The sequence below is a fragment of the Chroicocephalus ridibundus genome, chromosome Z (assembly GCF_963924245.1).
Source record: "Chroicocephalus ridibundus chromosome Z, bChrRid1.1, whole genome shotgun sequence".
NCBI classification, from domain to species: domain Eukaryota; kingdom Metazoa; phylum Chordata; class Aves; order Charadriiformes; family Laridae; genus Chroicocephalus; species Chroicocephalus ridibundus.
In genome coordinates this window covers 57702034-57715068 of record NC_086316.1, presented here as the reverse complement: position 1 = coordinate 57715068, position 13035 = coordinate 57702034, and the positions used below count along the sequence as shown (strand labels likewise).

Sequence of the window (13035 nt, the reverse complement as noted above, 5' to 3'; positions counted from 1 at the left end):
GCCTCTGACCTACGCTAGGGAAAGCTGCTTGTGCTGCAAGTAAGTTATGTTTTGTTTTAACTCTTCGCTTGCTTCACAACAATTACTAAAACTGAGGCTTTCCTTCCCATGTGTTAGCTGGTTGTTAGAGCCAAGCTCAGTCACGCTAAGAAAAGTATTGAATGTACTTTACCCCATTTTCTAAGATTGTTCTTGCAGATAGTATTTTAGTAGGATGCTGTTCATGACAAGGGTCTTCCGCATGGTGAGTATACATGACAGAGTACAAACAAGGCAAGTAAAGTGATCTGGGGATGGAGTTGCCGTGTGAGCTGGGAGAGAAGATTAAAGGTTTATAAAATCATGAAGGGTGTGGAAAAGCTGAATTTGCACTGATGTTCACCAAGTCCTGCAATGCAAGAATTTGGTGGCACTCAGTAAAATCTGTAGGACATCAGTTTAAAACAAGAAAAAAGTATGCAATGGAGTCACCATCCCTGGAGGTATTTAAAAGATGGGTAGACATAGTGCTTAGAGATACAGTTTAGTGATGTTTTTTGTCAGTGTTAGGTTGATGGTTGGACCAGATGATCTGAAAGGTCCCTTCCAACCTAGGCAATTCTATCATTCTATGACAGCCTGGGACTTCCTGCCCCACAAGGCAGCAGAGGCAGGAGGCATCTGCAGGGTCAGAAAGGGGCTAGTTAAATTCCCAGGTGACTTCTGTGGGTGTTAAAAGTCAGGATATACCTTTAGATATTCCCAATCCAATCATTGCTGGCGCTGGGAGAACACAGAAGCATGGACCATCATCAGGCACATGTCCTCTCCTTAAATGGTATCTCTTGTTGCCACTGTTGAAAACAAGGTAGTCTAGATGGAGCAATATGTGGCTCCACAGGGTGCTTGTTATGATTGTGTCTGCTGGGAGTATTTTGAAATCCTTCCCCTGTTGCTTGGTACCAGCAAGTCAATGAGCAGCTTGTGCAGAACAGGTCATTTATTTTCTGGATCCTCCAGACCCACTTGGGGTAAATCCATATGAAGGGAAACCAAAACCCAACAGCTGATGGTAGAGCATTGCTGTCATCGTTAACAAATGTGGCAAAGCAATACTGGGGGAAATTCAGAAAATTGCTGGGCTATTTAGGGTAGCTGGAAGGATCCAATGCCTTTGAAAGATTTTCATTTATGTCCATTTTCTGGGTCATTTTCTGTACTGAAAGCTGGCCAGTAACACCCAGATCCCATGTAGTAGGTAGGTGGCTTGGGAGAGTGAAGTAGAAGCTTTGTAGAAGCTCAGTTCAGGAGATGAGGAGGACACCATTTTGAAGTCCGCAGAAGAAAACCCCTCAGACCCTTGTGTTACTGAAGGTTGTACATTTATTCTGTACTTGGAGAAATAACAAGGCAGGCAGATAGCTTAATGCAAGCCTGCTTAATGTGGTGGGGAAGACAGTTTAGGACATCCCCATGGAAGAGACTAATTGTTAATTCCAACATAACTTGAGAATTAGAGCTTGGCATTGCAGTAGCTGGGAGTTTGCAGTTAAAAAGCAACGAAGCTCAGAGTCGGGTCTGATTTTTTTTTTGACTTTTTTTTTTTTGGTTTGTGGCAGAAGGGAAACATGTGCCCTGGCTGAGAGCACTCAGACTGTTCTTTTCTTCAGCTTGCTGACTCAGGTCCCAGAGTTTCTGAGCCATCACTCTCTTCTCAACAGAGCTTAGCTCAGCTTTTGCCTGGAGCTCTGCTGTGGAGACCTTTTACAGGCCAATGCCATAAGTGGAGGGAGTGAAGGCGGCAGGCAGGTAAATTCATGCTGACCGTAGCCATATCTTGTTAATTAACTCGCCTGTGGAAAGGATTTACAAGGCTGCTTCTGCTCCCATCGTACTGCAGATCCTGCAGAAAAAAAACAACCATACCATAGTGAGAGGTGGCTGTTTTGGTTGCCTGCTTAAATATAGTCCAAATTAAATTGCCTGTCATATTGCATATAGCAAGAATCGTCTCTGGATCATCTCTTGATAGAGGAGGCTGCAGGAAACACTGATCGCAGGGAATTTTTACTTTTGCATTTTAGGGTGGCCGAGGCAAACAGCCTGTGTTAGTAATTTATTTTGTTTAGTTAGAGAGACTTAAGCAGCAACTGAACTTGCGTAGTTTTGCTTGTGATTTGGATGCAACATTAAAAAGACATTCACTCTAGAAAGTATGTGAATGGATGAATTGTTACATGATTAAATAATTAAGTGAAATTTAAAATCGTTCACACTTTACCCTTATCTCAAAGTTGACTGCTCTGTGTCTGACCTGAAAAAAATCCCCATATGCCTGCATTCTTGTTTTTTAACTTAAATTATAAAAAAAAGCAACAAAAACCCCCATTATTTCTCCCTTACAAACTTTGCCTCTCAGTTTATTGTCCATCTGTTTAGATAAACATATGGATAAGAACAGAACCACAGTAGGGATAAGATTGAAAAGAAAATACCAGTGAGGTACACAGTCATTCTCCCAGGGTAGATACCATCCACAGAGCAACTCCCCACATACTTTCTCTTGTGCTGTTGCTGGCTTCAGCCCTTGCTTCATTTAAATTGCACCTGGCATATTTGGTTAAGGGTACGAATTAGGTTGCAGACATTCCTGTTTCCTGTAGAGCCGCACAAGTTTGGAAAGTGCTTGCGCCTCTGGCTGAGCGAGAGGAGGGATTTCCAGTGCCAAGTTCTTCTCGCAGCTAGAGAAATTACCATCCCTGTGTTTAGATGGGTTTTGCATGTATCTTGGCTGTTGTTTGCAAATGTTATCAGTATCTTGCAGAATGAAACTGGGCGAGTTCTGCTGCAGGGATGACCCACATGTGAGGGGGAAGTGTCTGGCAGAAGTCTTGTTGCACTGATGTGTAACAGGAATGGAGCAGTACCAGTTCTTCCTCGAGCGTTGCATCTCGTGGGTCGACTTGCTCCGTCAAACCCCTCTATCCCAGGCCTACTTAATCGCCGCTTTGCACTTGCTGGACAGGATTGCAGAGCTGCTTTCCCTCCTGGGACCATCCTCTGACTGCATCCATCTGAACAATTGGGAGCCAGAACCTTTGAATCCCGCACAGCTCTGCCCCACAACGCTCCCACTTTTTAGTCCAGATCTTAAGCGATAGCATCGTAGTGTCTCAGTCACACTCGCCCTGTGAGCGGTTCAAGATATCTGCAGATCTGGAGCTTGCGTTGAGTGGCTGACGTGACCGTTTACTCTTAACAGTCTGTGTGTGCCATGAGAAGAAAGTTACATGCCTACTTAGCCTAAAGCCCCGTTGCCTGGGAAGCCAAGGCCTGTCTTCTGGAACCCCACAAACAAGTACATGCGCATCACCATTTCCCACATGTGACTGCGGCCCCGGCACAGGAGGACTTTCATGATTATTTTTCTGGGTTAAGAGATGAGTTATATTTGTCTTCTAATTGCTGTGTTGCCAACATGCCATTCTACTACCGCTCCTAGATCAAACCTCAACCATTTTCTCTCCTAAGCCTCTCTTGCAAACATCAGACTAAAGTGGGAGCCTGGATTTTCGGCAAGGTCTGTGGCTCTTGCGTCTACAGCTCTACTGCGTGGATACCAGAATTGATGTATATATACTCGGATATTTTTGGTGCAGAAATACTGGCATGGGTGAAGGTGACCTGACAAGATGCAGCACAAAGGAGGAACGTGGTTCTTGTCCCTTGTGATTAGAACAGGATTAGGACAGAGACTTTATGTTCTGCCTAAAGATTCACCATTCTGGAAAACTCTGTAAAAGCTGGGGTGTCGTGATAGCTTGTAGAAACTAAGGATCATGTGTGTTTAAGGTTTCTGCTATTGAACCTCAGGGCAGAAGAGGGTTTTGAGTATCTAATTCAAAACATTTTAAACAACTGCTTCATTGAGCAATAACACTTCATATAGCTAGTCTCTGCTTGTTTTGCGTTCGCCCTAGGGTTTGTAAATCACAGTGTTCACAGGCAGGCATGGGGTGAGCATGTAAAAACACATGGGCAGAAAGTTGAAGAGTTGGGAATGGAATATATACGCTCCTCTACTTATTTTTTTTCCCAAGATGTCTGTACTGGAGAACATGCTTTGCTGTAGAGCAGGCTAAATTTTCCTCCTCTGTGTATTCCAGCTGGCTTCCAGTGGTGTCCTGTGCCGTGCCCACACAAGACACTTCTATCGAAGTGCTGCTATTGGGGTGTGAGTTGCTGGGGAATCACATGCAATAACTTTCTAAAAATGGTCCATGTATGTGTTGGTGCAATTTCAGAAATTCAGTTCCCAATGTATTGTTGTGGCTCAAAGCGGTATGAATACCCTTCCTCTGTGAGTCTGATGAGCTAGATCAGATTATTGCCATACTTTAGCAGCTGTTTAATAGGCAGGTTGTCAGCTGCAGTTACATTTCATCTGAAAAAAAACAAAAAAAGGACCCCATTCTTCCACTTATCTTAGGTAGCAAATTATTAGACCCTATGTTTTTCTCTCTTTTTTTTTCTTTTCTCCTATCTCTTGGACTGAATTTGCCTCCTAAATTATTTTATTAATCCTCATTTACGCTCAGAAGCATCATTGTTTTAACTGAAGGTGAGTTTGTCTCTTAATGGAGGTACTTAAGCCTGCACAGCTTTGAAACCAATAGAAGTGTACCCAGAAGGGAGTTTGTAGCAGGTCAATTACATCTCTTTAAGCCACAAAAAAATGTAGACCTGAGGCCCTGTCCTGGCTTTCAGCAGTGTCTTTATTAATTTTACATCAATTCTTACCTCAATTGCATTTGCTTCTCACTATTAGGAAGCTCTCCTCATGTGTGCCTGTGATAGTGATGAGTGTTTTTGAAACTGCTAGCATGAAGCTTAGCAGATCTTTACTTTTAAATCCACGGCAAGTTTCCAAGTATGCCGCCGCATGGGTTTTAAGTCAGGGCTCACTTTTGTGGTTCACCCACTCTCATTTGGGACTGCAGTGCCCCTAAAAGAGGTGGGTCCCCTCCACAGGGCCCCCTTCCACCCGTACCCATCCCTGGGTGGGTGGTCTCACGTCTTCTCCTGTACCAGCCACAGTGGCAGTGCAGCTGGTGGTGTGAGCCAAGCAAGGTCAGGCAGCTAGCTAACACCCAGCCCTGCAGGAGGGCTGAGACAGGACCCTGGAGGACGTTGGCCAGATGGATGCAAATCTCTTGTCAGGTTCCCTGGGCAGCCTCCCTGGAGCTTTCTTTGCTTCTCGTGGGGTAGGAAGCCATAGACTGGCAGAACACGCGTTGCCTGATAAAGGAAGGGCCACGTCAGACAGCGTGTGTATTTTACTGGGCTTCGTTGGTTTGGGTTTACAGGGGTGCAAAGCTTCTGCTGGGGCAGCACACAATAAATATACACAGTGAAAGCAGGGGAGTGTGCCTGTTGGAGTGCCAGCGAGCAGCACAGAGCTGTGCTGACCAAATCAGAAGCGGGTGAATTGATTCAGCCCTGTTTACCCCTGGGCGCACTGCTGGTAGAGTCCGATGTCCAGCTAAGTGCAGCCTGCCCTGGGACGGTGCCTGTCCTGAGAAACTTAACGTGGAGGGAGGTGATTAATTTTTCAGTAAGCATGGGTTGTGACTCAGGAAAAATTGCCCTTCTTGAACCTGAAGCATAACTTTGTATCCTGATGGCAATGGCAGAGATGGGAGTGATCCTTTAAAATGTCTTCCTTTGAAAGGAAGTAGTTAATATTTTCCTAAAAGCTCACAGATTTTCAAACTTCGGTCCTGGCTACAAACTCAGCCAGCAACATGCTTTTCTATTTTATTTTTTTTTGCCATGCTTCATTGTTTCAGAAATCTGATAATTATTGTTATGCCTGGAATCTTGTGATGCGCCTCTCTGCGTCATGGTCTGTGTTGGACGCCTGCTTTATTTTGTTGTTTGTAGCCTTTTGCTTGTACAGTCTTTATGACAGTTTCATGTCCTGCCCTCCGTTGAACAAGACATCATAATTTTAAGAGTATACAGCAGAGCCTGGGGAGGAGGAGTTGCAATGGAGGTCTTTCTGCATTCTTGGAAAATGGATGTCAGGATTGTTCTAAAAATGAAGTGATTTGTGCTTGTGTTCCTTGAAGGGGAAAGCTAAGCAATACTAGCCTGTGTGATGGAGCTCCGTCAGCTGTAAGAGACAGCCAGCTTCGCTATCAGTGGGTATACCTTTCACTCAGATTCACATGGTGCTCCCACTAATTCACTTCTGGATTTTCTTTTCCTTTGCTAATCTGCGGAGCTTTTAAATATTTACACGCGCCTACTGCCAGAGCCAAATCAAATATAATTGGAAAAATGTGACTGGTTTGTTGAGGAGCTGTCAGCCTAAGTCAGATGGGGGTCGGTGAAGGCAGGGTGTTCTTCATACACTAAGCTCCACCTATCTGAGTCCACAAAATGAAATGCTGTTTGGATTGTAGAAAACTTGAAGCGGAGCCATGAGGACGCATCTCCGCAGCCCCAGACAAGTCAAATCTGTTGCTCTGAGGGTGGGGGTTGTGATCAGGCTGCCTCCGTGGTGGGCAGGGAAGGAGGAGCAGGAGCCCTGTTGCAGAGCCAGCAAGGCTGGCTGTGCAGAGCCAGCCAGCGGCCAACTAGCCACAAAACTGCTGCCAGTTTTGCTTCTGCCTCTCACTTGGCTCGGCAGCCACCCGCCCTGGGTGACAGCACCCTTTTTCTGTACCTGCAGCCTGAGCTTCGGGCAAGCACCACTTCTTGGTGGAATCTGCCACATGTGGATTAAAGACAACCCCACACACAGAAAACCTGTCACCGCTGAGACCTGCAGGGGACAGGTCTCGCAGTCAGCCGTGCACCATCCCATCCCGGGGTCCATGCCAGCTCTGGTCCCCCCACCCCACAGGCTTCCACGGAGCAGCCAGTGGGCTTGTCATGTGATGGGGATGCACGGACTTGCTTTGGCTGCCTCTGCAGTGGGGTCCTTCTGCCCTCACCCCCCTGAGGGACATTGAAGCTCGGAAATTGCACTTGGTCCCCCTCTCGCTGGTGATGCTCTTCACCTAAAAATCTTCTAACTCTGCCTACGTAAACCTTTGGGTAGTCTAAAACTTACACACGTGCCAGCAAATGTGAGGAAACTGCTGTGGTACAAGGGAGGCTAGGGACAAACTGCAAAAAAGCTCACGGTAGACCAAAGAAACAAAGCCAAATGCAAATTCAGGTGGTTACATCCTCCCTGAGGACAGATCCCGAGCAGCAGTCCTCCTTGCAGGTTGTCAGAGCCCCACAGTTCAACTTCAGATGCCAGCAAAGTGGTGGGATTTGTGATAGTTAGGACACTGGTTAAGAGGAATATATTTACTGGCACTGAAGATGAGACTGTAAGCACTCAGAAATGTGAACTTAATGTACCTAACTTCTTAAAGCTGTACGTTTTTAACTGCCTTTTTCTTGTCTGTTTCAGGTTGCATGTCTGGTTGGACTTGATGCATGGCATTTGCATGACACCTAACAGCCTAGGTCTGGATGTGTCACTGAGCAAACATGGCCTACCCAGCAAACACTAACAGCAGTGCTACAGGTAACTAATCGGGAACACTTTTCCTGCTTTGGATTATAAATTTATTTTTTTAAAACTTTTATCCTGAAATTGTGGAAGTAGCAGAAAAGGGAAGTAGCAGCAGCTAAAACTAAATACTGAAAACTAATTTCCTGGTAGATCAGAGCCTGTCTGTTCCCCCACCACCACCCCCGATAATCTTTTAAATATTTAAAGTGTGGAAAGTTGTTTGCAAAGATGTATGGGCTGGCACTCAGTTGTTCAGCATGCAGTGCTTTCTGCTTTCAGGGACCTACGCTGGCGTACACCAGACTCCGAGAGGCCTAGGGGTTTGCTGCAAAAAGTCATGTGGTTGTTATCCTGTGTCTGTAATTAACTTGTGAGATTAACCAGCTCTTACGCATCGAATCCCCAGCCCTTCCTGGTCAGGCTGAATTTTGTTTCTTGCTTCTCAGCAAAACATAAAAGCATTTCTCCAGCAACATCACAAGGAGGTGTGCAGTTCATTTCACTTTTTCGTTCTTTTAAGAAGCTCCCGAGATGTCTATTTCAGTCGGGTGACACTCTTTCAAATAGATCGCTTGGCATGTTCAAAGGTTGCTGAGGAGAACTGATGGGTCAGGAAGGGGCAGAGATTGCAGAACGACTGATAACAGCACAGCAGCAGCAGCGTTCCTTCTGCGGTTGTGTCAATATTTTCCCGTTCTCCTGATCACTGCACAAACATAGCATTAGCCCACTACAGCTGAGGCTGCTGCAGTGGGATCATATGGAAAATTTCAAGTGCATGGCAGGAGCCTGTGGGTGCTCTTTTGAGACCTCCTAATGTAGGTATGAAGGGAAATGGATTTATCAATGAAAGCTGGGGTGGCTGGGAGCACTTTGAATATCCTGGGAAGGAACATTAACTATATATGTTTCTGTTATGCGTGTAAATAGAAATTTCAGGGTGTTTTTTTTTCCCTAAGGCTCATGCATTTGTGGTCAATGCTACTTGGTAGATCATGACACGCACATACTGAGAATTGGCTTATCTATCTGGTGGATTTTAGAACCAACCTGCTTTGAAAATATGTTCTGGTATGAAAACGAATCCTGAATTACTCACTGTGCTCACTGTAGAGTTGTTCTAATTAGTGCAAGGGATTAAAGCATTTTGTGTGCAGGAAATTAGAAATATGGAGTGTCATTATCTGCAATTTATGCAAAAGAAGTAGTCTTTTTTTAAAGGCCAGTGGAAGTTACACGAGAACATTGGAGTTACTTTTATACGTTGATGATTTAAGGCTAAATTTACCAATTTACCTGAGACTGCTGAAAAAGGATATTTTCTTCTCTCACTACCACTTTTATACAATTAAAAGTATAGTCTCTAAGAAAGAAACTATCCTTTTTGTAACCTTTTGTAATCTTTTTGAGGTGAACTTCAAAACCTCTGCTGTGTGACTTAACTGTCACTGTTCGCTGCCTAACCCCCCCACTTAACTTCACTCTTTTTAGTAATACGCTTTTAACTTAAGTCATGCAGAACAACTCCCTCTGCTTACAAGGAAGGAAAAATTGTGCGTGGACTGTTACTGATAGGTTCACTAATCCCCCCCACCCCGTGGTAGAACTGTCTGTTGAAAAAGTTGATAAGCTGACATGTAAGTCTTAAGGGAGCAACATGGTTATACTTTTACTGGGGATGTGTTAATGCAAGATGAAGTTTTAGTTTCAGGATTGTTATGCAAACAAGGCTTCTTGCAGGGTAGAAGCTGTTTGTTCCCTTATTCGTAGAAAGACACTATAATGAATTGCACGTATTTAATTCAAAACTAAATTGGACAACATTTTGCAGAGACTGTCAGGACTTGTTGGCTTTGCAAACCCTGGAGGCTGGCGTTCTAACATGCAGCTACGTACGCTCGTGTCTCCAAATCCTGAGCAGCTCATAATGGACAGAGTATTGGGCTGCAAGTACCTGTGACTTGTTATCCTGCCGTGCTGCCTGGGAGAGAATGCCTTTGGATGAGCAGGAACTGATTTGGGCGTTGGGAGGTATTGAAGCAAGTTTCTTAATTGCATGGAGCTCTAAGAGTGGAAAGACAAACTTCAGGGGTGGTGTTTTCTGCACCCTCTGAATCAATCAGCAGCAGGAAAAAGAACTAGAAAGACTTGTTGTGGACTACTAAGCTGCGTTTATGTTACTCGAATAATTTGGCAAGTTTGACCACATATTCAGCTGCGTTCAAGTACGAGGTGACTAAGGAGCAGTGGTTTGCTTTGGTTAACTCGAGAATGTGAGTACTTGCACTGTTAAATGATTATGCCTATGTGCCATTTCGGTCAATTTTTTCAGTATACAAGCTTGTATGGACTATAGCTGCTGCAGATAAAATCTGTAGAGGAATTCTTGAATTTGGAACTTGTTTCCAGGAAAGGATCAAGCTATTTTGCATTTGCATAGAGATTATTTTTTTAAGGATGTTTATGAGAAGTACATTTGCTGTAAATATTTTTGGTGAGTGTGTATGTGAGATAAGCTACAAAGCAAATGATGACTTTATCATGAAACCACCTATCATAAATTTCTCTGCCTGTTGCATAGCTCGGTAAAGACGTGAACTTGAAATGTGGCGAATAAATAACAGAGGCTGTGATTTAGACTTCAGTACTGTTTGTCAATAGTTTTGTTTGCTGCTGACAAAGTTTTAACACTCCGTTCCCAGCTTCATCGCATAGAGGTCTTGTAATGAACTGTATTTCTGTGAGCTGCAAGCTTATTTGTTCATCTCGATCCATTTTGGAAGGGGGTTTAGAGAACTGGTACTGATTTTGGACTAGGCTCTGTCAAAGTTGTGCCATCTGCTCAGCAAATAGCTCAAGTCTCTCTAGCACTAGTGATAGATAAATCAGTGCTTGTGGAAAAATTTGGCTTATTTTATCAGTTGGGTGTGGGTAATCACAACCGTGCGCTGTTTTGAGTCTTGCGCGGGTGGCAGGTGATTTTACTGCTCAGTCCGGTAAGCTTTGCGGGGCTAAGGACCGCAGTGGAAGTCTAAAGCCCGTCATGAACTCCTCCGAGGAGCTGCAGCAGGAGCTGGGAAATACCCTGCGTCCGTGGGGAGCTATTGGGAGGCTGGACTTTTTTTGGTGCATAGTACAAATTAATTTCTCTTTGCATAGTACAAGCAAAAAAAAAAAGAGGTGATCGTTTCTCAAAATAGTATTAGTGTCTTCATTAACCGCTGGGTGAAACTTCCAGTAATTGTTAGCCTCTGTGCTTGCTAGGACTGATGCATAAATCATCTACTTAATGAGGCTCTGCAAACTTTTCTGTAGTGATATCTGTAGAAAGGTCCTCCAATTAGCTGCAGAAAGCACGGTGCACACCAGCCGAAAATTTACCAGGCTGTTCAGAAATACTTCTGGCTGGATTTTCATTCCTTTCACTAATACCTGATTAGCTGAAACTTCGTTTTCAAAACACATGTTCTGAAAGGCATTGAATGGTGTGAAATTCCAGGTCAATTCCATTTATTCTGATGTAGAAAACAAGGAAACAGAAGTTTGTAGAAAACAAACATCGGAGACTGATTAAAAAAGATAAAGGATTAAAAACTGTATTTGTGTCTAACCATAATGAAAACATCTGTTTTATTTGACTTCCCTAAGCACCTCGTGCTCTGTATCCAGAGACCACAGAATTGTCAGTCATCTTTTTAACAGGGACATGAAAAAGCATTTTAACGGAAGAAAAGCTTTTCCATTTTTCCTGAGTAGGATGGGCTGCAGGGGTCAATATAGCAAGGCTGTTGCACAAACCCTTTCCTTACTTTGCTGCGAAGCAAATGCATGTTGTTTTCTGTACAGGGTGTCTGAGATTTCCCTGATTCTTCCTCTTTCCTCCCTTCAGTCTGCACCTTCCCCCTCACTCTTGTTTAACTGTGTTTCCATGCCTTCCTCTCCCACCTTTATCATGCTTCTACATACAGGAGTACTATATCTTACATGGATTCAGTGGAACGATTTCCCTGTGTGTTTAACTCAGCTATATGCTTTACCTCCTTCAGATTCCTACGTAGTTCTTAAAGCAGTGGCATCGTAGCAACTCACCGTCATTTTTACTGCTGGTCTCTTGGGACTTGTAAAGCAAGGAACTGCTGCTGTGATAGCCAGTGTGCAGGCATCCAGTGTCTTTGCTCCTGGTTTACTCCTTTGACTTTCAGCCTCCCAGGGACAGGGAAATGTCACCCCCAGGAGATCTGGGCATCCACCTCCACTTGGAGACCACCTGCACCACGGACTGCAGGATTAGGGGTGGTTTGGCAACAGATAGAAACCGTGTTGGAACACTGGTTCCCCTGCAACAGCCTGGTTATTTTATATACGCAGAGGCCTGATTATTTTATATATGCACAGTTACTCTGCAGCACTCCATGGGCCTCTGGTTAGATTTTTCTTTGTGTCTGAGCAGACTCCTAAGTGAAGTTGTAACTATGCACCAGTTAGTCAGAGAATGAGGCCATTACAATCATAGGATCATAGAATCATAGAATGGTTGGAGCTGGAAGGGACCTTAAACATTATCTAGTTCCACCCCCCCTGCCCTGGGCAGGGACACCAACCACTAGATCACGTTGCTCAAAGCCCCATCCAGCCTGGCCATGAACACTTCCAGGGATGGGGCACCCACAACTTCTCCAGGCAACATCTACCAGTGTCTCACCACCCTCACAGTAAAGAATTTCTTCCTAATATCTCATCTAAATCTCCCCTCTTTCTGTTTAAAACCATTAGCCCTTATCCTATCTTACACTCCCTGAAAAAGACTCCCCCCCCATCTTTCCTGTAGGCCCCCTTTAGGTATGAGAAGGGGCTATAAGGTCTCCCCGGAGCCTTCTCCTCTTCAGGCTGAAGAACCCCAATTCTCTCAGACTGTCCTCATAGGAGAGGTGCTCCAGCCCTCTGATCATCCTCATGGCCCTCCTCTGGACCCTCTGGAGCAGGTCCATGCCCTTCTTATGTTGGGGGCCCCAGAGCTGGATGCAGCACTATAGGTGGGGTCTCACCAGAGCCGAGGAGAGGGGCAGAATCATCTCCCTCATCCTGCTGGCCACGCTTCCTTTTTTTACAAGAGGCTGTTGCCTGAATTAATGTTGTTTGAGATATTAACGTAAGCATGACTCAAAGGCCAAATGTTTAATAAATGTGTTTTCCATCTGCTGGTATATAAATGCTTAAGCAACTGTTGTAAAGTATTATGAAAACCCCTGTTGACTAATTAACCCTTTTTATCGAAGCCAATAAACGTTTGCTTAGAGCAAATGTTTTTATCATACACATCCTCTGCATTGATTTGTAACAACTCTTACCAAACATTTGTAGACACACTTTCCTTTCAGTTACTGGATTATTTGAGTTAAACCTCTCCTATGATTTGATTTTCCTGGTGCGTATAATCTTAGGCAAGATCTGAAGTGTAGCCTAAGAAGAAAGTGCTGTGC

General features: G+C 44.4%; 1 protein-coding gene across 4 annotated transcripts in view; it reads left to right on the top strand.

Moving 5' to 3' along the window:
• KANK1 (KN motif and ankyrin repeat domains 1) overlaps positions 1-13035 on the top strand; it is a 133756-nt gene that overhangs the window by 73233 nt on the left and 47488 nt on the right. For all 4 annotated transcript variants that reach the window (XM_063319924.1, XM_063319922.1, XM_063319925.1 and 1 more), the window contains one exon: positions 7451-7567. In XM_063319924.1, coding sequence (XP_063175994.1) covers positions 7531-7567 — 37 coding nt within the window. In that variant the 5' untranslated portion in view covers positions 7451-7530. The remainder of the gene's footprint in view (positions 1-7450; positions 7568-13035) is intronic.